We start from the raw sequence: 27,315 nt of genomic DNA, 5'->3' as shown, positions 1-27,315 counted from the left end.
TGAAAAGGGAAGGGTATTGTAGTTACGACATAAGGAACATATCCGAAATCATCTGCATGAAAAACGGTTAATCCATAACGGTCAACCAACTCGTGGTGGCGTCGTAAAATTTACAAAGGAATAATTTCAACTTCACCATGTGGAACTCTTAGTTTATTCGTTTCCAAGGACTTGTGAAAAGCAATCCTCTATCAAGGAAATCATGATAGGAAATACAAGTCCGAAAATATCGTATCAATTGGAAGATAGATACTCCGTATGCAGGCGCTGCTGGAATGTTGCTACATAGAAATGAAAAGTTCACAATTGGGAAGCTGAAATCCTTATTTTACTTACATTCAATAACAACACACTGCATATTTCTAACAAAACAGTTTCGGCCATGTTCACTGAACATTTTTGCTAATTTAACAATTTCTCGCTATCTCGACATTTTCTACAAATACAAAGAAGGTTCAACATTTTAATTCAATGGCAATCCTATAAAAGCCAATTGACTAAATTGGGCATGTTTTCTTATTTATAGATCTGTTGATATAAAAACTGGCTGCTCTACACCAAAACATCAGGTTGCACTTCAGAGTATGTTCTAAAAACAATTTAATAAAAAAAAAAATCGAGAACAAATACTCCATTTAATGAATCAATTGACAAACTTCGTTCTTACTCTAATTGGTAGGACTTGTTTAGCTGAACATGTTTGCTGTTTAAAATTTATCTTATCTATAATAGTTTTCAAAATAACAACCAAAACTGAAAAATTTAATAAAAAAAAATATTTCAATAGCAATTACTTTAAGTTGTAGTGTCTGATTCGTCTGAAAATTCTTCAGTTATAATTCTTGACCTGCTGATCATTTTGGTGGTTTTAATATTTTATGTTAATAAATGCATCTAATAATTTCTAAATTTAGTTTTCAATGTAGAACCGAGTTACCAAGTTAAACCAGTCAATTGTTGAAATACTCTCAGGTACACATTTTGTCTCTTATATCTTTCTTTTTAACAAAATTTTGGTCACAAATTAAATTATTTAGGAAAAATTAAGTTAAATGATTGCTCCCTTATGGACGTGCATACCATGCACACACTGTGATAATAAAGTGGTGGTTTTGTATACATTCTCAGTCAGAGCTTGGAAATAAATTTGTTAATTGAGCAAATTCATGTCTCCTTTTCTTTATACTTTGTTCTCTGCATGCTTTTTTGTAAAATTATTTGAGCACAATTAATCAATATAATACTGTCTCTAATGTTGTTATAACTCGTGTCCAATCCCTTTTGCTACTTTTGCAAATAAAATATGTTTAAACTAATACTTTAGTGATATGAGTAAGTCCAATTAATGCTAATCATGCAACTACATTTCAGATCATAACAAATAGCATTGTGTGCTTCATTCTAGTACTATCTTTTTAAAGGAATTAAAATATTTAATTGTACAAGAGGAACCCCCCAGCCCTAAAAAAAACCAAACAAAGATCAAACAAAAAATTATCATATGCATCCATTACAAAAGTGGAAATGCCATGCCATGCCATGTCATTGAGATTGATAAGATATACACTACGACTAAATTTTCCAATTACCCATGGCAATCCAGCTTTTCTTGTACCTCAAACCTAAAATCATTACAATTTGGTAATATTTTTTTTATACATTATACACCATATTCGTTGGTCGTTATTCCAGTGGAGTAGGTAATAATTTTGATACAAAGCTCCTGATAATAGATTCATAAAACCACTATACTTCAGTTGCATTTGAATCTGTGAAAATGCATCGAGAAAGCTAACCTTTTATACTTCCTCGTATTGTTTGATTATTGAGTGGTTGTATACTTCTATTCTTTGTATTCTGACAGTTGAGTTATTTTGCTTTTTTATCTGTATCCAAACAAGGGAAAATCCGACTATATTTCTGTCCAAATGAGGAGCATGAACCTGAGGTGAATTCTGGTGTTTTGTTTCTGTTAGTAGTATTCAAAATAATTGGAATTGTGATCATTCATTGACAATAGCAAAGACCAGGGTATTTTTTTTATTTGAGGTTCTCTGTTAAATATACTTTAAAATCAGGCCAAGGTAAAAGTGACATACGAGAACATACCCTTGCTATAACGTAAGCCATAGAGGCTTCTGAATTTGGTTGGATGACAATGTTCAAGTAAAAGTGATATTGGGTAAAACTGGAAGTAGCTCTTTTGTGTTAAAGTATACCTAGGAACAAATATTTTAAATATGTGTGATGTAATTTATTTTAAACTGAAAGTGACATTTTGAAAACCAGTAGTAGCGAATTACGGCTTTAATTGAAAGTAAAATACCAGAAACATATATAGATCTAGTTTATTTGTCTCTGAAAATACATAGAAACCATGTTTTTTGATGAGTGTAACGTCAGCCATTGAGTTTCCCTTAATTCATTGAAAATGTACTACAACTTAAGTATTTTTGAAATCAGTATTAGAGCAGATGTCTTCTAACTTTGAAAGTGATTTTAAGACACACTTATAACTATTTACCAACCACATTTACTCATCAAAAGATCTTAATTTGAGGTGGAAAGACCTTAAATTGGTTTTTATTTGTTTTTCCTCACTAGGAAAAAAGACACAGGGCAACAAATAAGAAGGGCATGTGATGTACCCATTGATAATTGTCTGGAGAACATATATCCAAATTTGGTTGAACCTGCCAGGATGGAGTTTATTAAATTTTTTAAAATATACAACCCATGCCATTAAATTTTTTTTACATTATTTGGTCTCTGATGGAGACCTGTCTCATTGACAATTGTACCACATCTTCTTAATTTTTTTTATAAACCTAAATGTTTGTGGCCACTATGAATAATATAATACTCCATGGGTGAGGAAAAGTCGAGATAAAAAAAGGCAGATTTTATTTGACTTATCATTCTAAAAATAGTAAAAACTGTTTCAACGTCAATCAATCTCTTTCACAACTCTTTTCTGTCATCATGCAACATTCTTGGAACTGTTACTAACAGAGTTCTTCTTCCTTTATTTGGAAATTCCATCACATCTCTGTGTTTATGTCAATTTATTCTTACATTTGTCATACAAAACACTGTCATGACTCAAAAATCCATAAAACATTTACACCTGACATTCCAAGGTTAACTCTCCTGTAAGTAAAAATAAGAAATAAATAAAACACATTATTTTGCATACCTATGAATAACTAGATCATGTTTTTTTTTGACTGAATGAAGTCTGTACACTAAATCAATTTGATGTTGGGTGTGTTCTGATTAAGAAGTAATTCATGCAAGCCATAGATTTGTTGGAAGTTTTCACATGGCCTGTGCTGTCATAATCAAATTCAATCCCATGCTTTTGGCGTATATCAGGGCATTTGTTTTCTCATTTGAATTGTTATACATTTGTCATTTTGGGGCCTTTTATAGCTTGCTATTCACTGTGAGTATTACTCAGTGTTGAAAGCCATACTGTGACCTATAGTTGCTAACTTCTTTGTCATTTGGTTTCTGGTGGAAAGTTGTATCATTTGCAAATCATGTGACATCTTCTTTTCTTCTTATTTGAATGTCATTAAATGATAGTGATATCAATAACTTTTTACTGGACCTGAATAAATATTGCTTGTTTACTTCTGTTTCATGTTACAGATTTATAAATATTTACCCTAACATTCCATGTTCCTTTGTCTTTATGTGATGTAAAAATAACAATACTGCCTGGAACATGTTATTTCTTCCCTGAAATAAAATGATATTGTTAAGCAAAGTATTTAAACCAATACAGATGGCTATAAATAATTAACATACTGTATAATTCTCATCCGGAATATTTGATAAGTCGGTTAAAATTTTATCATTCAAGAATTTTGTTTTACTGAAAATACTGACACCATGGATCAAGAATATAGGACCCTGCAAAGACTAATAAGACCATGCTTCAAGTTATAGGACAGCACATCCATGGTGCTTTAATGGCATTGGAAGAACACTGGGTATGCTGTGTCAAGACTTGTCTACCATCACTTGAAGAAATCTAGTAGACTTATTCATTGTGGAATGACATATACTTACTTTAGGTAAATTGTGCATTGTTTTTCCTATAACCACTTGGAAATGTGGTGGATTTATAGCTGACTGATATATACATAATGTGTCTTCTTTATCTAAATCTGAAAGATATAAAATACATATAAATAAACTGTTTTTTCAGTTCTATTATTTTTCAAGTAAAGGATCTTTTCTGAATTTACAAGATCCATATCTTGTATTTAAATTGGTATGATATAGTCTTACAATCTTTATTTATTCAATGCTTTGGTGTAACTAATAACATCTATTTAAGTATGGTGCAGCCAAACAAATATTATTCTGAAATAATACTATCAGGAAATTTAAATAGTATGATTATAAACATATCAGACTTATTTATTTGAAATTTATTCATGTAAGAGTTCACAACATATTGTAACATGAAGTTGTACAATTTGTCATACCCCAACTCATAGATTAAAGTATATGAAAGCAGGAAGTATGCAATGGACAGACCAGAAAACAGGAAAAGTTATCACAATTAAGCTGCAGACCAAATATGGAGATTTTTTGTTCAGAAAATTAAAATTCACTTAGTGATTATACCAAAATTTGTTGATGCAAAAATGAGATAAATTATAAATGTTTTCAGTTTTCAAACCATATTTTAAGACATTGCCTACTTAAAGACCTCTTATGTTAGTATACCATTACTCTTTTCTCATTGGATCATTGCCTTCTTACTTGGTTTATCTGGAGTTTTAATGAAATACTGTGAGGTAAATGTCTTTCCATCAGGATATTTTGGCTGAGCTGGTAATCTTGTATCAAAATAGGTACACAACATATGCATTATAAGCTAAAAAAATAAGAAAGAAAATCATTAACAATATTTGCACTATTACTACAAATAAAAATCAGAATATCCAAATATATACTTTTAAAAAGAGAAACAAAAACTCTAGTTTAAACAAGTAACTAAATATTCAAAAATAAAAATAGCTGTTTGAAAAAAATCTCTTATAAACTATTCCATGAATTTTCAGCTTACAATTTTTAATATACTTTTAAATGTTTATTCATTTACTCTTTAACATCAATCCAATAAAATTATTTGTCTTTGAAAAGCAATAATGACATAATTTTTCTTCCAAAAATAACTTCAGAGAAAATGTAAAGTTGGATTAGAGAATTTTTCTTCTTACAATAGTAGTTACATTTTGTTTACTTTGACTTTAAATAACATGAAGGAAACTATCAGTGAGTATATCTTATTACATACAATTTTGTTTTGCATATGATTCCTTAACCCTTTACTCCATGGATATTTTTTTTTAAATACTTGATTTGCATAAGATTTTTTACAGTAAAAAAAATAATCAGGTTTAAAGTGTTAATGCATTGTGAAAACTAATATTTCATCAATGAAATTCAAGTCAGATAATCTCATGAATCTCCTTTTCATATTGGATACAATTTTTTTCAAGTCTGATGCAGACATTTTGGAGACAGTGTTTTAACAGAGGTACTACACAGGCGTCAAAAGGCGTCATTATGGAGTAAAGGGGGTGGCGTCAAAAGGTGTCATTATGGAGCAAAGAGTTAACTAGAGGCTCTCAAGAGCCTGTGTCGCTCACCTTGGTCTATGTGCATATTAAACAATGGACACAGATAAATTCATGACATAATTGTGTTTTGGTGATGGTGATGTGTTTGTAGATCCTACTTTACTGAACATTCTTGTTGCTACAATTATCTCTATCTATAATGAACTTGGCCCAGTGGGAAATATTTTCTAAAAATTTACAAAAATTTATGAAAAATGCTAAAAATTAACTATAAAGGGCAATAACTCCTTAAGGGGTCAATTGACTATTTTGGTCATGAAAATTTATTTGTAGATCTTGTTTTGCTGAACATTATTGCTGTTTACAGGTTATCTCTATCTATAATAATATTCAAGATAACAAAAAACGGCAAAATTTCCTTAAAATTACCAATTTAGGGCAGTAACCTAACAACGGGTTGTCCGATCCATGTGAAAATATCAGGGCAGATAGATCTTGACCTGATAGACAATTTAACCCTGTCAGATTTTCTCTAAATGCTTCGGTTTTTGAGTTATAAGCCAAAAACTGCATTTTACCCCTATGTTCTATTTTTACCCATGGTGGCCATCTTGGTTGAATGGCCGGGTCACGCCACACATTTTTTAAATAGATACCCCAATGATGATTGTGGCCAAGTTTGGTTTAATTTGGCCCAGTAGTTTCAGAGAAGATTTTTGTAAACGTTAACGACGACGGACGACGGACGCCAAGTGATGGGAAAAGCTGGGCCAGGTGAGCTAAAAAATAGTACTTCAAAAGAAACCAATAGATATAGTTTCCAATGACTTACACTAGCATCATTTGGCAGATGTTCTCCCCAAGTTTTTCCATAATTTCCTCCATTATTCCACACAAAGTCACTCATACAACCATCTCTCCCTAGATCTGTAAAATATAAAATATTAAATCAGCCATTGTAACTGATTGCCTCTGTCTTTTTCTTTTTTAAAGCAGGAAGTACCTATTAAGACTGAGGTATAGAATGTAGTAGGACTAGACTTCAGATTCCTAATTTTTCATTTCATTCTCTTAGTACAATAATTTCTTTGACTAATGGCTTTTGATTGTCACCTTGGTATTGTCTCTCTTTCTTATAGTACAATATTTTTTTTGACTTATGTTTTTTTTTAATGTCTCCCTTTTTCATAATACATTAAAACTATTTTTAACACAGAACATTTGATCATCATATGTTTCATTATTTATCATTAATTCAATTAAACTGTTTTTGTTATAAAGCTATGCTAATAAAAAAAAAAGTTTTAGGGCAATTTTTTTTATTAATTTTGAACAATGAACAATAGCGTAGATGGTTTTAAATTAACAATCCAATACACCTAGATCACATGGAATTTTTGTTATCAAGGCAGTATTTCCCTTCCTTCTCCTAGGATATGCCCAAAGCAAGCATTTTTTTCTCAGTGTTGAAGGCCTCATTGTGACTTTAAGATGAAGAACAGCCATAAAAGAACTGTTCCTTTGCTTGTTTGGTGTGTATTTTTTTGGCGGCATTAACTGATTTTGTGTCATGTATGGATACCCCATATCCTTTGTTTTTCTATTTCTAAATATAAAGCTTACCTTTTATTCTTTTAACCAGGTATTCTTGATTAGAAGAGAAATCTAGGTATGTCACCACAGTATTCAGTGATGGAACCAGTGCTCCTTTGGTGAAGGCTAAATGTTTTAGTGTTGACACACTCACCTCTGAAAACAGCAATTTTCAATGTTATGAGACAAAACATCATTTTCAATTTAAAGTCATGAAATTTCTATCAGCTAAAAATATTTAAAATGTTAATGTTTAAATAATTAAAGAAGCATAAAACAAATTTATAGAAAATAGTTGATTTTAACAGACCTAAGAAACTGAAAATTTAAGATGATAAAAAGACAAGTTATTCATAAGAACATCAATACTGTACATAAACTTATTTTTGCAGGTGCTCTTGTTTCATGATTGGTCCTTTCTAGCCCAATACGTTGTGATTAAATTCCTCTATTTTCAAATTTGCTTGATGCACTTAAATATTAAGGAAAGATCATAGTTTTACATATTCATGACAATATAAATTCGCTTATTATTCTACTCACGAAAATTTTCACTCATGAAAACAAGTTGGTTTACAGTTTATGGTATAAAATTTTGTAGCTTGAAAAAATATCTGGACAGAGCTATATTCTAACTTATACTCTTTTAATATTATTATATACATTTATCATAGTAATTTAACTGAAATAAAATATCTCTAGCTTCCATTATCACAAAAACATGTATAACAAATTAAAAAATAACTCTTATAAAAATAGTGTAAACATAAAAAAATGTCAATTATCAATAACAGAGTTATCTCCCATGTTAAGTCCTTGAAATGTCACATGCAAGTATGTGTATTGTTTACCTCCTATTTCAGTTTCTTCTGACCCTATTCTTCTTAAAGTGGAATTAATTTGTTCTATTTCTTTTGCAACTCTTGATACAACTGACAAACATATCCACTGTACAAATACAAATAAGATTTTTATTGCATTATTTCTTGATCTTATTTCAAGGAAAATAAAATATTTTCCACAAATACATAGAAAAAAGGTATTTATTATTTAGTAGTTTTATATATATAAAAAAAGTAATCAAATGAATCCTCTGAACTGAGTACAACCTTAGTTTATGGACAGAAATGCAATTTCTCAAGAAAACTTGCAAACAACACTTGAAAACATTAAGTGCAGCTATTACCAGTATTTTCCAGACTTACCGGGACATTAAGTTGTAAAACTTTTACGTCATTCCGTCTTTGGTGGAGATTTGTCTTGTTGGCAATCATACCACATCTTTTTTTTTAATATTATTATCTGTTTATGGGCCAGAACAGTCTACTCACCTTTCTTACTCTCTCTGTCCATAAATATAATTCATCTTCTGATACACGCCTCTTACCCCATATCTAAATAAAGAAGATAAATATGGCTGCTATATATCATTCATGATTTTGTATATTTTTTGGTAAATAAATCAGGCTGTTATTTTTCTCATTAGAATTGTTTTACATTTGTCATTTCAGTGCCTTTTTTTAACTTGCAATGTCGTATTGGTTTAGATCTTTGTTTGAAGGCTGTGCAGTGACCTATAGTTGTAAAATTCTACATCTTTTGGTCTCTGGGAAAGAGTTTTCTTATTGGCAAGCAAATCACATTTACTTATTTTTGTATTACATATTCAAATAAAAAGATCAAAGTTCAATATGTCATGGTTTGATGTTTTGAAATGCAGCATTTGTTTGAATTAATAGTCATGTATCTAGTGGATTTCTTAAATAATACATGAAGCAAGATATTTTATCTCAATTTTCTTACTAGGTCAAAATGAAACATACTTTTCTATTATGAAACAAATTAGAAATATATATCAAATGAGGGTCTGGAAGTGTTCCTTCATTTCTTTTAAGAAATCTATTCTTCATTTATCTTGATCTTATTCTCTATTCTTAATATTGCAAAACCCCATTATTCTCTATTTTTTGGCATATTTTTCTACATTCTTTATATTTTTTGCCCTTAATTCTGCACTTTCTGACCATTATCTCTTATTCTTTACACCCCATCCAGACCCTCTTAAATAGCATTGCTTACATCTTCCCCATTGTACAATGATGATTGGTCACTATCATAATGTCTAGACATGGGTGATTGTGGTGACCTGCTAGCCAGCTGGTACATATACTTCTTTAATAGGTGTGTACAATCCATTGCTGATCTTCCATAACTCCAGAATGAGGCTCCAGCTGAGGTATTGTCAGGTGAACCTTCAATGTTTTGAAATAGTAAATCTGTAGTTTATTTATCATTATATAAAAATTTCACTAGTCTATTCATTTTTTCTAGTAAAGTTATAATTACTCAACAGTTCTTTGAATATAACATAAATTGTCTAATTAAATTTCTCTACCCACTTATTCATGTACAGATGCAGTAGTCTTCCATTGCATGATTGCAATACAATTAAACTTGAATTTACCATAAATTCTTATCTGTGATCTGACAATTTATTCATTAGTTATGAGTTAACTGGCATTTGAATATACTATTGTTTTATTGGCAACAAAAGAAGAACCAGCTATCAAGTTATGGCAGAAATCAGAAAACTACTACTGATAAAGTCAACAAAAACTCTCTTACTCAAAGCTGATTTATATTCTCTTTCATCTTGTTCTTTCAGGTACTGGCTTAGAGAATGCAGGTCTGTGATCCTATCAAAGGATGTTGATGCTTAAAGTAGAACAGTAAATAGTTATTGAAATAGTGTTGTTTTAAAAAAAAATACTTACTGGCATTTGTGATTTCAATGTCAGTATCATATCCACCCGACTACATAGGTAATTTTTTTTGTACATAACAAAACAAAAGTAATTTTCAACAATGGCGAATGCTTTTAAAAAACTACTTCTAAAAATATCTTTCTTTTGTATTTTAGGTAATATCATCTCATGTATCCCCTTTTCTTCCTTTAGACATTCTATTTTTTGTCTTTCTTCCTTTCTTTCGTCCTTTAGCCATTATATTTTTGTCTTTCTATTAAAATTAACTTTATAAAAACCAAGTGTTTAGTATATTGACTATAAACCTCTTTGGTGATATCAATATAAAGTACTGAGAGTTATATATACATCTTCATTTTACCTGGAGAAGCCTTGAATGAATTAGACATGGACATCCTTCCTCTCAGTCCACTGGAATCAAAACTATTCTGCATTCCAGGTGAGAAGGAACTTCCTGGTGAGAATGAGGGGTGATGGGTAAATCCTGATACATTAGGAGACATGGAAGAATTGTGAGCAAATGATGTACCAGGACTAATACTGCTGAGATTCTGAACCTGAAATGAAAAGATTTGGAGAAGCGTTAGCCCATTATATATATTAAGAACAACTTAATAATTAAATGTAAGAGCTTTTCAGTATTAAAATAACATAGTAGCTTCGTTTAAAATCTTAATATTTTCAGCTTTTATCTTTCATGTTTATATTGAAACTATATGTTTGTAATTACAACAAGAAAATATTTCCTCTCCCCAAACAGGTTAACATACCCCACTAATATTTGCTGCTGGTGAACTGTAAGTTGAATATACAATGGAGTGGTTACTGAAGCTAATGGGCCCAGACATATTTGTAGGTGTCGTCTGTCGCTGACTTGCTGTACTAGAGAAACTAGAATGAGCTGAAGGTGTACTAGACAGCATTAAACTTTCTTCTGATGATAAATTCAATTTCCTTGGTGAAACGCTGAATCCAGCATCTGAAAAATAGAATTCAAGTGGTAATTTAGTGTTAATCTTGTAATATATCAAGCATAGTGTAAGTCCACTGTAAATATACAGAGCAGAGTTCTAAGTTACACATCTAGATGTATTGCTGACACACAATTTTGAACAAAACAATTTTTTTCTAGTTTTTTTATGTTTAGTTTAAACATATTTTATTTACTCAAAGTAAAATGGATTGGACACAAGTAAGCCATACTTATGAAGTCCGCTCCGAATGACAATAATTTACAATACAATATTAATATGAGCATGCAATATCAAAATAAACAATATTTTACGAGTCTATCAATTGAGAAAAAAAAAATGAAACAGAAATAGATGTAAACATTGAAAACGTTGATGATGATGATGATGATGATGACGTGGATGTACCGTAAATACATTTTCTACATAACAAGAAATCTCTCAGACCTTTTGATAAATTCGAATACGTGTTTGAATATATTCACATTTTGTTCATACGAGAGATTCGGATTACCAGATGTAAGTAACTTAACATTTAATATAAGGTCACCAGGAAGCCATCTTAGATTATTCATCAGAATTTCTCTCTGGTGTATATATAAAGAGCAGTCGAAAAGGAAATGGTGTACAGTCTCAATGTTACATCCACAAAAGCAAGATGGATCATCAATTATATTGACTCTAAACAGGTCATAGTTGAAGAAAGATGAGTAGCATCTGAATTGTGTTAAAATCATATTTAGTTTCCTCGGTCCATATAGAAAGTGCTTTGGTACATCTTTAATTGTGGTATTTAACCTTTTTAAATGGATTTTAAACTTTGCTATAGAGTCTGATTTTCGAAGGGACAAATCGGTATGATTCCATAGGTTAATAGTTGATGTAATAAAAGATTCTTTAGTAAGAGATAATCTACAAAAAGGAACAATGATGTCATTGCCATTTCTCAAGGGATATGTAGTTGTGCTCTGTACACTAGGTGGAACAAGTTTGCATAGATAATCCTGAGCTTGGTTATGTTGAATGTTATAAAACATTTGTAATTTTCGTCTTTTCCTCCTGTCAGCTAAAGTTTCCCACCCAATTTCCTCATACAGAATTTCAGATTTTGTAAATATAGGCAAACCAGTAACTATTCTAGCAGCTTCTAGCTGCAAACTTTCAAGTTTATTAACATATCCTATCCCGCAATTATCCCAAACTTCAGTTGCATATTCAAAGATTGGTCTTATAAATACTAAATAGAGTTTTTCTAAGTTTTTCCTACAAAGCTGATACTTGAGTTTTCTCAGGATATTTAAATGTTTCGTAACACTGATAATCAGATTGTCTATATGTCTGTTCCACCGAGCATCAGAGCAAAACGTTACCCCAAGGTTTTTTTTATGTATCCCTGGATGCTTAAATTTTTCTCATAAAAGTTCAGTTGAAACAGTTTATTGATTGATGTTAAATTGGTCATGGTTTGTTGACTTTAATATATATGTCAGATAAGTGGTAATTATCAATAAAGTAGTCTGACACTTGCACACACTGATAGCAGTCAAGCAGGAAAGTTTTGTGAAACTGACATAAAAATTAAATTTATATATATATATATATAGTCGTAGCATGTGGCCAAAATTACCTTCATCATGGTATCAATCATGTGTCAAAGCAATGTAGCAAGAACAGACATGTAGACAATGGCAACTCACAGTCTCACAACCAAGTATTATATATTTTATATATAAAATGTTCTCATTTATGTATTTTTCAAATCTCATTTTGGTTCACCGTTGGTTAACAATATTGTTTGTGACATACATGTAGTCATGATAGTCATCTCCAAAGTTCAACTTTCAGTAATGCAGGACTTTTTAAATTTTTTAGGGACTCACAGTTTACAGTATAACTGAAGGTTGAACTGTAAAAATATGGAAGACAAGGGACAACCATTTTAAATATATACCAAGAACTCTGCAGAGATAATGACAGATTTGTCATTCTCAAATTCATTAATGTTCCATACAGATTCAAGGTCTGTTTAATTCTTTAGCAATAATTTATAATTTTTAAAAGCCCATTTCACCTGCTACTTCACATTAATATAAACAAGCATTCTGGGAGTATTGCATGGCCGTATATAGTCCCATGCAGGTTAAAAATTCATTATACTGGAACAAAAGGCTAACCTGATCTATATATCTTGTCATGGTGTAAACTTTTTAACAAATATCAAGTCAATATCTTCACGAAAAAAAGGTGCGGAAAATTATTATTTGTGCGACAAGGTCCAAGGACATTAACTCTGAACAAAATCATCAGACCAGAACAAAATTTGGTCTTGATCTGTAACTTGTAATGATAAAACAATACAGCAAATATCAAATCAACATCTTTAAGCACGAAGAAATTAATATGTGTGGAAATTTAACTTGCTGAAAGACAGACAGACTTTTTTGGTAAGAACTAATTATAACTTCATTGTTTATTTACCTATGTCTCTGACAGCTAGGAGTTTTTTCTGCCCTGGAGTCATCATTACTGACTTGGTAGATACGTATGGTTTAAGGTAAACAAAGAAGTTCGTCACACTGTTTAATAAAAATATCACAGCAAGAGTACATTCTGAAAAAAAGAACAATACAACATAAAGTAGGGTTTTATTCATACTCCACTGATAAAGTTCGAAAGTGCTGGGAAAACTATTCTAACCCTGCAAAATGTTCAGTTTTTTGTCAATTTCTGTTTATTTATATTTCTTTCATTTTTTGGTCTATTTTTATCAATTAGGGATATGGTATTGAAACTTTTATTCACTACTGAACAAGATTAATAAAAGGTTTTCCTGTTTCAAATATTCTGCTTGTACATACACAGACCATCATTAAATGTTGAAGGGAGAAACAGTTGCACAGCTTGACATCTAAATGACCCATACTATTTTTACTGAGAGCTCTAAAGCATTTATAATATCTTTAGTGCTTACCACTATTTTTTTTAAGAAGGATTGTTTGCCCATAAAAGCTTCATGGATTATGATTTTGGTTGATAGTCAAAATAGTTAGTATATTTCATGTAATTTTTTAAAAAGATAAATATTGTACATATTTTATCATCACAGGGGTACATGAATAAGGGTACACCTTTTATAACCCTCTCTGTGGTGAAAAATAGGAAAGAAAAAAGTACCTGCTTTTACAACCTTTCACAGAGATATTTGATAATTTTACTCTTTAACAAATGTGGTTGATTTTGCTTACACATTAAAGGATGTTAAAGCAAATGATACCCACATTATACAGGCAAGGTATTTTATAAAAAAAAAATATAATGACAGAAAGCATAATAACCTAGGCCACAAGACAAGAAAAAGAAAAATTTCGTCTGAAGAATCGTATTATTTACCAATATTTGTTAAATATATATTTGTTCATTGATTTATAAACAAGTCTAAATTGAAAAACAACGTTTAAACCTATGTTTGCGTTGGATAAACACTGCAATTTCTAAACATGTGCATGCAAAACAAATGTCTTGGTCCATGTTGGTAAAGGGTATTAAATACAGTACAAACAACATTTTCTAAAAGACCAAAAAAGTGAAAAAGTATATATTTTAACAAAACTCATTGACCAGCAGGTGGAACAAGAGATAGGATTAAGAACATATGTTGGTCGACCTGCTAGTCAAAAGAGTTTTGTTAAAATATACTTTTTTTCACATTTTTGGTCTTTTGGAAAATGTTGTTTGTGCTGTTATTGTTCATTTGTATACATGAGAGAGTGTCTGTTTATTTTTCCTTAATGTAACTTACCAATGTACCATAGTACAGGATGTGTGATGTTTAAACTAGATCCTATACTGTTCAGCTGCCTGTAAAAAAAATAGTTTGGAAAATTAATAAACAAATCATAAAGGCCTTCAAATAAGTGTTCATTGTAAATTTAAATTATTTATTTACATTCTCCCTTATATAATGCAAACTATTTTATATTTTAACATAAAGTTCTGACCTACAAATTTTTTGACTTACAATGGTTTACTTTTACAAATTGTGACTTGGATGGAGAGTTGTCTCATTGGCACTCACACCACATCTTCTTATATCTTTATTTCATTGTCATTTCCAGTTGCTATCACAAAGCTAACATTATTGGTTCATGACCTTTCTCATATTACATGTTAATTTCTCTATAATGCTGCAAACTAAGACACTGTCATTGACTGGACATTAAATACTTCACCACATTTAATCTAATACTGATATCATAAAGTCTTATTAGAGAATAAAATATTTAATTTAAAATTGGTTCTTACATTTCCATGTACATCACTATAGCCAAGATGATATTTACACAGCACCAGAAGGAACTCTTTCTTGCCTGTTTCCATGACTGCCTTTTATTCCAAGTCTCATTGACAACTGGATCTGTAACTGTACCAATCTTTGTCATCCTGCTACCTACAATTAACATTATATAAATTTAGTTTGCTCTATTGATCTTTATGTCATCACTAACAAGATATTAAAATTTGAACCATATTAGTTTAACCATGGAAGTATTATATTGACAGGAACTACAACGATTTATTAGCACTTATTTATAACCCGGGGAGCTCTGTAGAAAAGATATGGAAACTGACTAATTAGTATGTTATCGTTAATAGCCCTTTGTGACCATGTGCGATGCCGCCGTCCTAAACTGACCAGACATACTTCTTATCATCACGTGGTTTTTATTGCGAAAGGTTATCTCTAATACCTGTCGGAAAACCCCTTTGTTTATTTCAATCTCGTCTGTGGTCTTTCAGAATTATTCAATTTTTCAAAACAAATCGACTGATGTACAAAACAAGAAAATCGGACGAGAACTTTGAATACTACAACGTTTTGAAATGGTGAGTGACAATATTTCATTAGTTTGTGGGTTAAGTTTAAATCGTAATTAAGGTGTGTTCCGGTTACCGCCGGTTAAAAATAAATATATTTGATAAAAATAAATACTGTGAAGTTTCGAGTAATCTATATAGTTAAGGTACTGGATAATCCTGGAAAGTAGAAATTTCCAGTTTAAAATACGAAAATTAATCGAACAAGTACCAACATCAACAAAATACAGCAGAAGAAAACAGAGATCTCACTTCGTTGTGTAGCTATTTATATAATGTCGGTTAATATCTTTTTAATTGTGAATATAAAAACTTCATGTCTACCCGCAATTGAAAGACCTTTCCGATCATATAAAGCCATGGTCAGTATTTTATCATTTGAACATGTATGACTATGCCAATATATATACTAGCCAAGATTTAAAAAAAGTCTTATGACCCGAGTATTGTTTTCTCACAAGGACAAATCTTAAAGTTATCAACTTCTACTGTAAATCTAATACTTTATATATGCACTTAAAAAACAAGGTTTAATGTCTATATCAAAAACGTAAACTGAAACTGTTTTACAGTGCACTTAACATATACATGTCCATGAAATCAGAATTCAGTGATGTATATTTGGCAGTCAGGATATTTCATATATAATTATATACGTAAAGCCTTATTTAACATGGTGTTATACCAACCCTGGATTTGGAGTAAAGCTTATAATTGCTCTATAATCAAATTGTCTTTTTTTAAATCTTGATTAAATCGGCTCAATTTTCAATATGTACAGTCCCGAATATGAATGAAATACATGCCACTGGACGTAAGACAAACAACTTTCAATCACAACTTATGATGTGCTTTTTCTACCCTTCAACCCTTTAAAACAAATCCAATATAGTCTTTTTTTGTCAACAGATATGGTAAATAATGGACCCAGACTATAACTGTCGTTTATGTGGAACTACAGAAAAGAGAACTGCTCACCACCTACCATACGAAAAATCAAAATATGCTAGAAACATAAAACTCTCACTAAACATTGATATTCAAAATGATCCAAGTGATTTTCCAAAATTTATTTGTATTAGTTGTCAATCTAAGCTGTATTTATGGAGAAAAAAAATCAACAAAAGCAAGAAAGCTAACATAAATATACAGCTAGCAGACTTCAGCCATTTGTGTCATCAAATCAGAACATGGGAAGATACTGAAAAGGTAGCTAGTACCTTAGGCTGGATATCTTCCAATGGAATTGAAAACAGAATATTTATGAAAATTCAGGACGATTATTCACACATTTCTATAAGTTTTTCAGAAAATAAGATTATTTTAAAGGTTTCAGGAAGGGTTGTGCGGAATGATATCTTTCAGGAGTACACCAACAAGTATGACCCATTGTATGTGATAAAATTTTATTTTGCACTCTTTGCTTTTACATTCGATAAGATGTGACGAATCATCCGATTTACACGAACAATATATCTCACTTTCAAAATGTGAGGAAAAAAAATCATCGGGTATATCATCTGTCTCAAATTCATCCATTGTCAAAGTGTTTGTTTGGAATTAATGATTGTATGTCTCCTTCACATTCATCTATACACGTGTGTATAAACTGTTTCCTTAGGATTTATGACAACATCCGCTTTCTTCGTGTATTTCCGTACCCCAGAAACAACCGACACATGACTTCATCGCAATGTGCCACACGCTGGTGTATTAATATAGTGCCATGTTTCAAGTTAATTAACATGTCATTAAATGGTACGCGGCATCGCAGATGAACCGTTTGAAGTCGGGTCGTAGTAGTTCCTGTCAATATAATACTTCCATGGTTTAACAGTTAAATGTAAATGGTAATTATGACACAATAAAATTGAGAATGGAAATGGGGAATGTGTCAAAGAGACAACAACCCGACCAAATAAAAAACAACAGCAAAGGGTCACCAACAGGTCCTCAATGTAGCGAGAAATTCCCGCACCCGGAGGCGTCCCTCAGCTGGCCCCCAAACAAATATATACTAGTCCAGTGATAATGAACGCCATACTAATTTCCAAATTGTACACAAGAAACTAAAATTAAAATAATACAAGACTAACAAAGGCCAGAGGCTCCTGACTTGGACAACAAATTAAAGTCAACAATGCATTCTTTAAATAGAACAAAAACCTGTGAGACAAGGATAAGTAAACTTCATGAAAGTCTGTCGGTCTATCTACATCTATCTAAACTATATAGGGGGTCTCATTGGGGGGTTCCGATCCTGGATCCCGCTTACTGTTTTGTCAGATTCCTGTATCCCGCTTACACTATGTACTTAAGCAATTCTCATTTTTTTCTCATTTCCCGGGTCCCGCTAGACCTCATTTTCCGTTTTCACGACACAATTATTTGACCGTCACATGTCACGCTTACAAAAAAATCGGAAATCCCACGTCACGCTTAGACCCCAATGAGACCCACTGTATACACAGTAACCTTATCGCTATTTGGAAATCGGTCCCCCTTGACCTGAGAATCTGTTCTGCTTGAACTTTTGACGTCATACAACAATCACTTAACCATAGTAGCGGCAGATTTTTACAAGAATTTTGTGATGTTCAGTAATGTCAGACAAATATAAAGCAATAGCAGATAAGGTGTATTGATCTGACTGTCAGACATGACTAGTATGTCAAATTGATCTTAATTTGTCAGACCAGGAACATATCAATAGATTACTGTTCCCAGGTCAGACCTTAACCTCCTTATCAGGCTTTATATGTTTATATGACAGAATAAGATGCTTTTTCACACAAATTTATACCTGGTCACAGTGTTCGACTGTTGGTCGCTGTCAAAAGTGTCATTTAATTACAGAATAAAAACTATAAAAATAAAAAGGGCGTATTTGTTTTCAATAGGTTTTATGAAGGACGTATTCTAACAACAATCAATACCAGAAGATTTATGTCAATCGTTGTTATTGTTAATCAAAACATGCCGCCTCGGCTTCTTCAAAGTAAACTTCCGGTATAAATCAAGTCGTATAAATCAGGGCCAACTCGTCCCTACAGATTTAGCTTGATAACTATTTTATATACAGTCAATGTATTTTGATGACACCAATGGGAATAATGCAAATTAAAAACAAAAACACTGTTTTTAAAGGGATCAAGCTATTAAAATAGTTTAATATGCAAAGGCGAAAATGGAAAGTCCCGTACAGAACAATGCTGTGGTACGATTAAGTACCGAAAACTCAACTGTATGTTAAATTTCGAAAGATTTTGATGCAATAAGTTATATAAGCATAATAAATTTATGATTTCATTATTAAGTGGTTTTATTCTAGCACAACATACACCCTTTATACGCAATTAAATTATTAATGAATGAACACAAAATGAACTTAGATTTTGGGTTATAAGATCAGACCAATAACTCGAAGATGGCTGATGAACAAGAACAGGTGCGTTTGGACGACCAGAAAATTTGTGAATTATGTGTTTTCGAAATTTTACTAATGCTGTTACACATAAAAATGTTCAAATTAACCAATCAATTATTTCGAATTTCATTTAATTCTCAGTATTCCTTTATTCTAAATGTCTTTTCATAAGAGTTTAGATTGTTGACTACTGAAATTGATAGAATTTGTGACAACTCGCCCCATATATAACATGTCTAATCGGCCCAACAAATACCTGCTAACTCACCAACTAGTATTCACAAAACATCTGTCAGATGGTGTTGTAATTTCTGCTTCTTGGTACAAAAAATGTATGTTTTTGTATAGTTTTAAAGCCAGCAAATACGAATTAACTCATAAAACTTGTACCTCAATCCTCAATCTTATGGCCTTATGGCACAACTCTTCTCATTGGTGCATATTACGCACTATGTGTATCTTCCTCCATGTATTTTCCTCAATGTACTTTAATTTTGTTTTTGCTGTTACGATTGAGGTTGCGGATGTTCGGGTAAGTCGAAACGTCCTGTTTTTGAAATAAAGGCCGAAATGATTTCTAACTTCCGTTTATATTCTTCTGTGTTTTCGTGATCTAGTCTTCCTAGCAGTGTGCATGTGTTGATTTTGCATATTCCAATTTCGTTTGTAATTTGGTGGTACATTTGATAAGAAATAAATAGGGCTAACTCTGTTGTCTGCTCTCTCTCTTTCTCTCTCTCTCAGCATTGGTAGCGTGAATAAATAATAAATAGTAAAAATGATACCTGTATTAAACTTCTAGTACAGCAGATATATTTCCATACATCCATTCGAAAAACAATATATAATTAACATATAGGGTGGAGGTACTAAAATAACATTCTTTCTCTTGTATTTTTGTACGGACCAAATGGGATTATCTTAAATTCTACACTGACAATGTAAATAATACAAGGCATACAGCTATCTGCGCTGCTTCTTACCTCTAAACTACGACCCATATTCATAAGATAAACGGCAAACATACACCTACATGTAAATACGCTGCTTCTTACCTCTAGGAACCCCCGGGAGCCTTGCTGTAAGTCAAATGAAAATACATCAAGGAATGACGAACGTGACATTACACTGTTACTTATTTGAAATAACCGGAAGTAAATATTCTAAGCAGGAAGAAAAACATAACGTCCAACATTGACCTAAAATATAGGAGTCTTCGACTCAAAATTCTTGTAATAATTAACTCTTATGAATAAACAAATCTAGACATATTTATTCTTCCAGTTAAAGTCATATGAAACCTCAAATTAAAAAAAAAGTATGCATATGTTTTTTAAAACTAAATGGATAGTTTTCATTATACAACTTATGTACATATATTTTTTTCTGAGGAAAATTCTTAAATTTGTCCACATTTAGAAGAAGTTTACTTATTTTTAATTGCTTGCTGCCAGGAAGCAATTCGCTGACATATTTTCCGAATGCATAGTGACCTAAGCATGACCCTCCTCGTAAAAATCCGGTGATAGCAACACGCATGAATCTGTCATTAAAATAAACAATTAACTGATTGTATATGTTAAACACGTGCTAAATGCCCATGCTTTTTGTTGATTATTTACTATAAGGTGACAATCGGTAAACTTCGGCTTCAAAACACGGCATTTAATGAGTAGCCATATTTGTTAAATCATAACAGACAGATAGAAAAAAAATTGACGATAATACGATGTATTTGCGTATAAAATGATAAAATCGTGCACAGAGGACTAAGTTTATGATATATACATGCATTGGTTCAAGAATTGGATGAACATTATTTTTCACCAGTCACTCGTTTCTTATGACTTTAAGAACTCATACAATGTAAATGTACCCTTTCTGGTTCATGCTTTAATGATATGGACCCAACCGTAAGGTTCTGAACAATACATGACAAAGTTGCGCCATACATGTATATGACGTTATCGATACAGCTAATAACAAAGTAAAAATGTACATTATTTACTCCTTCAATATATACTAAACACTAGAAATAACTTATGATAACTTATATTTACTCTCTTAATACAATAGTCACAACATTCCTTTACTTGGGAATACCCAGTGCACACATTTACAACAGATGAAAAACACAGGTTTTGTTTGCTGCAAGCACACATACTTCTCATAGACAGTAGTCCAAATAATTGTGGAGTACCACTTATATAAGTGATTTCATTATTACCTATTTCAGTGGTTTGATAATATCTGTTATCATCTGTTGGTGTTTCCTTTAATCTTGAATGTATATACGTAACTTTCATTAATTTTCTATATTTTGACAAATTTTTCTTCAATTTCTCTACATACATCAATTATCCCTTTCTCTTGTACCGGTATATATAATTTCAGTTGTGCACTTGGGCAGTAATTAAGTGCTCTAAAGCTTTTAAAATTACCCTTTGGAATTTGTCTGTACGGGTAATCAATTATTCATTACTACTCTTACAATCAGACAAAGGTAAACATTTTAAGTAACCTGATTGGTCTTTTTTCAAGTTGGGCAGCAACCATTTACATGTACCTTCAATAAGAAGGGGGATATACAGTTTGTTGTTTGAGTCAGAAAATTTCAGTCATAGTCCTGAACATACATTAGATTCAGATATTTGCCACTGGATATTGAGCAACGTACAGTGAGTCAATCAGGCCAAAATATATAGATAACATCTATAAATTTGACACCATTAAACTGGAAGTGGCTCCTTTACAGGGCTTCCAAAAAATATTTGAGCCAGCCAGACATTTGATATCTGATCCCGATTTTAATCCCTAAAGACTTAAAAGACAATTGTGGTAATCAGATGGCCATTCCAATGATTGACATTAGATTAGAAAAAAAAAAGCATTTTAAACTTTACTTTGATATGAATTTGATATGAAACTGTTAATTTGGCAGTGCATCATTCAAAGTGTGCACATCAGCGTGCTCATATCTGCCTTACACTCTTTATTTGTGCAAAATGACACTCAGTGACATTATTAAACACTTTACTTTCATTTTTAAAATCACATTTTCCTACAACCGGATGTTGATTTGGCTATGGTAAAACATGGACCATAAAAATCTGTGTACGTTTAATTACAAAGCACAAGTCGACTGAGTGAAGAAGCTCTTTCCACGTTATTTCTTCAACAAAAAACTTGAAATGAAAGTTAGATATAGGTATCAATGATAATTTAAGCATTTTTGAAGAAATGTAGGATGCATGATTAAATTTCCCACCTGTGTACATGTACATGGCAAACATGTTCTATAGTTAAAGTAGTATTGAAGATTTTTCATTTAAAACCTTTTTAATTTTTTCATCAAATCATGTTAATAAACTAAGTTCTTATAATTTTAATCTTTTGGATTAAATCAATCAGATACAAACCGCTGAAATGTAAGAAAATAATTGTGAATAGACCAATCAATTTATACGATGTCTGGTACTGAAAATAGTTTACCTGTCACCTGAACAGGTAAATTTCAGCTGTCCAACAACTTATTAGCCTTGATTAAAATTAGAAAGTATTGAAGTAGGGGTTGTTTTGATAGTAATTAATCATCATGTCACTTTTATGACTAGAAATGTGTGGATGTTAAAGACAAAAGGTTGGGTCAAGAAGATCATGAATTATGTTAAAATGACGGAAAAAGCCTTGAAAACTAAAAAGTAGATGACCGTTTCATGCTTTGCCCAGCTGGACTTTTACCGGACATTATACAAGGAATATATGACTGTTTTTGGAAGCCCTGCTCCTTTCTATCAATTATTATAGAACTTTAAAAGGCTTTCAATTGTTCTCTAAATAGTTGTTTGGTAATTATTAACTGGATTTACAAAGATAAAATCAGTTATTCATTTTGTGATTTATGGAGGGCAGGGGCTGCCATAACAGTGTATGTCATTAACATAAAAAAGCTGTGACAAAATATTTAAATCTGTTGTTTTCTCCAACTAAATAATGGTAAAGTTCAATTTTCACGACTTTAACTTTCTCGTTGTTGAGATTTAGATCTTTCAGTATCCAAAAGTGATACTTATTATGTGATTGAGTTATTTATTATTTATATTTACATCTCTTGTTCATCATCTATACATGATATGTCTCATAATTCTTGTTGTTTTCCCGTTTTAGGTAAAGATTGCATAAAATGCAATCAAAACCTTATAGGACTGACTTGATATCTAAACGTCCAAGGCTGATCACTACCTTTTTGATAAACAAAATATATAGCATTGATCATAACATTCTATACAATTACATCCTATCCATGAACATTTTCAGAAATTTTTCAGGTAATTGCATGTACCGTAAAACTTATTGTATATGTCATGTATGTGTTTTTTATTTTAGCAAGTACCAGTGCAAAATGTGGAAGAGCCACTTGATCTTATTAGACTGAGTTTAGATGAAAGAATTTATGTCAAGATGAGAAATGAGAGAGAACTTCGAGGAAGGCTTCATGTAAATATCTTAAGTATTATTATACCCACACTATGTTGAGAAAAATATTTATAACCTATCTAGTAGTTTTGTAACTCCAAATTAATGCCTTGTCTGAATCTCCACTTCCAATTTTCTAATTTTGTTTGTTATTGTTTTTGGGTAAAGATTACACCCTATTGAACTGACTTGATATCTCTTTATTCAAAGGTTTACCACTTACTTTGACAGATCAAACTAAATAGTACAGTGAAGTGATCATTATATAGATCCTATCCAATGTCTTGCAATTAATTGATGATAAGTTATACTTTGATATTTAAGTTACAATGTACAATATGATGTGTTTTTGAATTACCATTCCTATCAAAAGAAATAATTTTTTTCATAAAAGATTACATAAGTAATTCATGGTGTATGCACTTGTTGTAAGAATAGGTTCAACTACAAATGAACAATCATAATCAATCATGAACAAATAATTTGAATTAGAGATTTACCTTCTTCAGGAACAATAAAAGTAGAATATTTTAAAACAAGGATGTATAAGAATTCAGAGACAGTTGATATTACCAAAAAAAGGTAACACATTTAAAAGCCTAATCAAGATTATCATTTATACATGTATTCCCTAATACCAAATGGAAACTTATTTACAGTGGGTATACAATCACGTTTACATGTATAATAGTAAAAAGAATAAACATATGGTTTTCTTTGTTATGAAGAAATTTCTTTATATATTTATAGGCATATGATCAACATTTGAACATGATAATGGGTGATGTTGAAGAAACTGTTACAACAGTGGAAATTGATGAAGAAACTTATGAAGAAATATATAAAGTAAGTTTTTTGTTGAATATAAAATCAATGTACTAATAGTTTTATCATTTACAACTTGTTCATCAACTTCCAACTTCTAAAACTTGTTAGTCGAAGAGAATTGTTAACAAACAATGAAACAGTACACATCAGTCTACAAAACACTATATATAATAAGCTTGAGAAACACAAATCCCACTTAAAATCTGACCATGGTCTTGGGTGCCTCAGAAGGTTAGCAGATCCTGCATCCATACTTAAATTACATTTAGAATATACATTACATTTCATTTAGATTACATTTAGTTTTTGCATGATGCTTTTAGATAATAGTCAAACAACTTTTAGTCAATCGACTTGACCCTGCTGTCAACCGACACCCTACTGATTTAAGTGTTCAAATTATTCTCATATCATCCTATCTACAAATTGTACCTATTGTGTAATTTTTTTTGTATTTGAAAGAAATTTGATTTGTTATTCTATTTATTTGATTTCAAATCTTTATTTTTTTTTGCAGTCCACAAAGAGAAATATTCCAATGTTGTTTGTTCGTGGTGATGGTGTCATCCTGGTGTCTCCACCTATGAGAACAGGAACATAATGTTTTTAATGATGATAAGAAGACCAACAGAACTGTCAACTTTTTTTTTACAATGTCTCAAGCTGAGATGCTAAATGTATGTGTTCAAGGATAATGTAGATATCTAAAGTCATTGTATTGCCTTTCTGTACTGAAACAGTAAGATGACCACATTCAAATATTTACTCATTGGTGCAGCTGTAATGTTGAAATAAATTGCAATCTTTCTTCACTGTTTTTAGTTGTTATATGATAAAACTGCCAAAAAAAGTTCTTTATTGGAGTTAGGTTAAATTATAAATTGCACATTTGATCATCACAAGACATACCACCCTGAAAATTAGAGATACATCTTGCTTCTGTTTTTGGAGTTATTGCCCTTGAAATATTAATTTTAAAACAGGTGATTTTCCAGTAATCAGACAATAACTCAAAAGTGTTTTGAGCAGTTTTCTTGGAACTTAGAGTGGGTGCTCATTTTCGCCATATCTCCATGTTTTCTGCAAGTTTGTGTTCAGGTCTTTATGTTTTTGAAGTATACTGATATTTCTATATGAAGATAACTTCTAATGCAAAATAATCTTAGCTTGAAAACGTGTTTGTTTGACAAAAAATCATCTAAAAAGTTAAATTTAAGGGCGTTTGAAATTTCTTGATAATTTGTCAAAGGGGACACATATTCGCTGTTTTTACACATCTATTTAAAACCAAATAACTACAGCTGTACACAATATTTATCAAATCAATTTCATTACAGATGAATAGCAGACATTTCAAAAGTGTTCAGGAAATTGGCTGAAAATCATTGTCTGTTTTAGGTCCTATGTGGCAAGTGCCAAAATTTTGTCTCAGATTAATAAATGATCATATTTGTTATAAAAATATAATTTACTGCCATATTTCTCTCATTTTTGCCATCTTTGAAGTTTTTACACCTCAAAATAAAAAAAAACCCAGAGAAATTGTGTCCCTAGCGAATATATGCACCCCACTCTTAGATGACATGTTTATATCTATTAAAATAGTGTCCCTTTATTTTTTTTATAAATTTCTGATATGCCATTGAGTAGTTTTGAGAAGAATTTGATTTCAAATGAGACATCTCTTCTCAAGAGACCAAAAGACACAAATAACCAACTGTAGGTCACAATGCAACCTTCAACAATGAGTATTACCCATATAGTATAGTCAGCTTTAAAAGGCACCGAAATGATAAATGTAAAACAATTCAAATGAGAACAGCAAGGTCCTGATTTATGAACAAAACAATTAACAAAAGAAATATGATATACAGCAACAAACGGCAACAACTGAATTACAGGCTCCTGGCTTAGGACAGGCACACACAGAATGTTGTTGGGTTAAACTAGTATGAAGGTGCCAACCCTTCACTGACCTGGGACAGTGGTGTAACAGAACAAACTATAAAAATTAGTTGATATGGACTCATCATATGGATAAAGAGCAGAAATACATAAAAAAAATAACATTCAGAATGAATGTGTCGGGGTACTTATACATCCTCAAAATAAAAAAGGTACAAAGTACAGATTTGAGAGTATCTACAGTTACTGAAAAGTAGTTCAAAACCAATAACCAGGTCACTACTAATGGTAAGTCAACGATATTTTGTATGCAGTTGTATTTGCCTTGGATCATTTCATTTCCATTGAAATTATTTGCCCCTACCCCTAAATCTAGGTCTATTGACTGGCCTAGTTTAGTTGTTTAAATTTGTGATTTGATCAGTTCAAGAGGAACCACAAATGGTAAATCAATGAGATTTTGTATGCAGTTGTATTAGCATAAGCACATCAGATTAAATCAATGAGGAGGAACCACTTTTGATGAGTCAAAAGATTTGTATCAACATTTGCATTTCCATGGATATTATTTGACCTGCTCCATCAGTTATGGTTTATTTCTTGAAGGTAAATATGAAGGATTTTTTTACCATTTCCTTGTGTCCATATCATCATTTATGTCATTTCAAATTCACATAGGTGTAGACTATTTGTACACACATTCAATATAGACCCCAATTTATAAGAAAAGAATACTTGTTAATAATAAATACCAATTGGGTTTCTGACATTTTAATTACTAGAATTGAGAAACAATCACCGACAAACTAGTGGTGAACTCAGGAACTCTTTAAGGTAAGCAGTTCCCGTTCCTCAGGTGGCACCCATTTTAT

At 31.3% G+C, this 27,315-nt stretch overlaps 2 protein-coding genes across 6 annotated transcripts; one reads left to right on the top strand and one right to left on the bottom strand.

The window, feature by feature from the left end:
• Positions 1 to 2,887: 2,887 nt before the first annotated feature.
• Positions 2,888 to 18,897, bottom strand: LOC143067033 (transmembrane protein 209-like). 4 transcript variants are annotated; one of them, XM_076239984.1, is made up of 16 exons: positions 18,744 to 18,897; positions 15,235 to 15,379; positions 14,732 to 14,790; positions 13,411 to 13,542; positions 10,732 to 10,940; positions 10,323 to 10,518; positions 9,822 to 9,911; positions 9,276 to 9,448; positions 8,528 to 8,590; positions 8,048 to 8,144; positions 7,227 to 7,352; positions 6,436 to 6,530; positions 4,780 to 4,894; positions 4,078 to 4,175; positions 3,671 to 3,744; positions 2,888 to 3,150 (listed from the first exon to the last, which is right to left on the bottom strand). In XM_076239984.1, exons 2-16 carry the CDS (start codon positions 15,369 to 15,371, stop codon positions 3,096 to 3,098), a joined length of 1,719 nt encoding a protein of 572 aa, XP_076096099.1. In that variant the 5' UTR covers positions 15,372 to 15,379; positions 18,744 to 18,897; the 3' UTR covers positions 2,888 to 3,095. The 4 variants fall into 4 exon arrangements, with proteins under 4 accessions (XP_076096099.1, XP_076096121.1, XP_076096110.1 ...); XM_076240006.1 differs by lacking the exon at positions 18,744 to 18,897 and adding an exon at positions 18,611 to 18,628; XM_076239995.1 differs by lacking the exon at positions 18,744 to 18,897 and adding an exon at positions 18,083 to 18,207.
• Positions 18,898 to 18,979: 82 nt separating this feature from the next.
• On the top strand, positions 18,980 to 25,351 carry LOC143067042 (U6 snRNA-associated Sm-like protein LSm3). 2 transcript variants are annotated; one of them, XM_076240021.1, is made up of 4 exons: positions 18,980 to 19,051; positions 23,621 to 23,731; positions 24,461 to 24,556; positions 25,056 to 25,351. In XM_076240021.1, exons 1-4 carry the CDS (start codon positions 18,995 to 18,997, stop codon positions 25,137 to 25,139), a joined length of 348 nt encoding a protein of 115 aa, XP_076096136.1. In that variant the 5' UTR covers positions 18,980 to 18,994; the 3' UTR covers positions 25,140 to 25,351. The 2 variants fall into 2 exon arrangements, with proteins under 2 accessions (XP_076096136.1, XP_076096146.1); XM_076240031.1 differs by lacking the exon at positions 18,980 to 19,051 and adding an exon at positions 19,171 to 19,255.
• The last annotated feature ends 1,964 nt before the right edge of the window (positions 25,352 to 27,315 follow it).

This window comes from Mytilus galloprovincialis, chromosome 1, assembly GCF_965363235.1.
Source record: "Mytilus galloprovincialis chromosome 1, xbMytGall1.hap1.1, whole genome shotgun sequence".
NCBI lineage: Eukaryota > Metazoa > Mollusca > Bivalvia > Mytilida > Mytilidae > Mytilus > Mytilus galloprovincialis.
The sequence above is the reverse complement of the archived record's forward strand: the minus strand, read 5'-3'. Positions and strand labels throughout refer to the sequence as shown.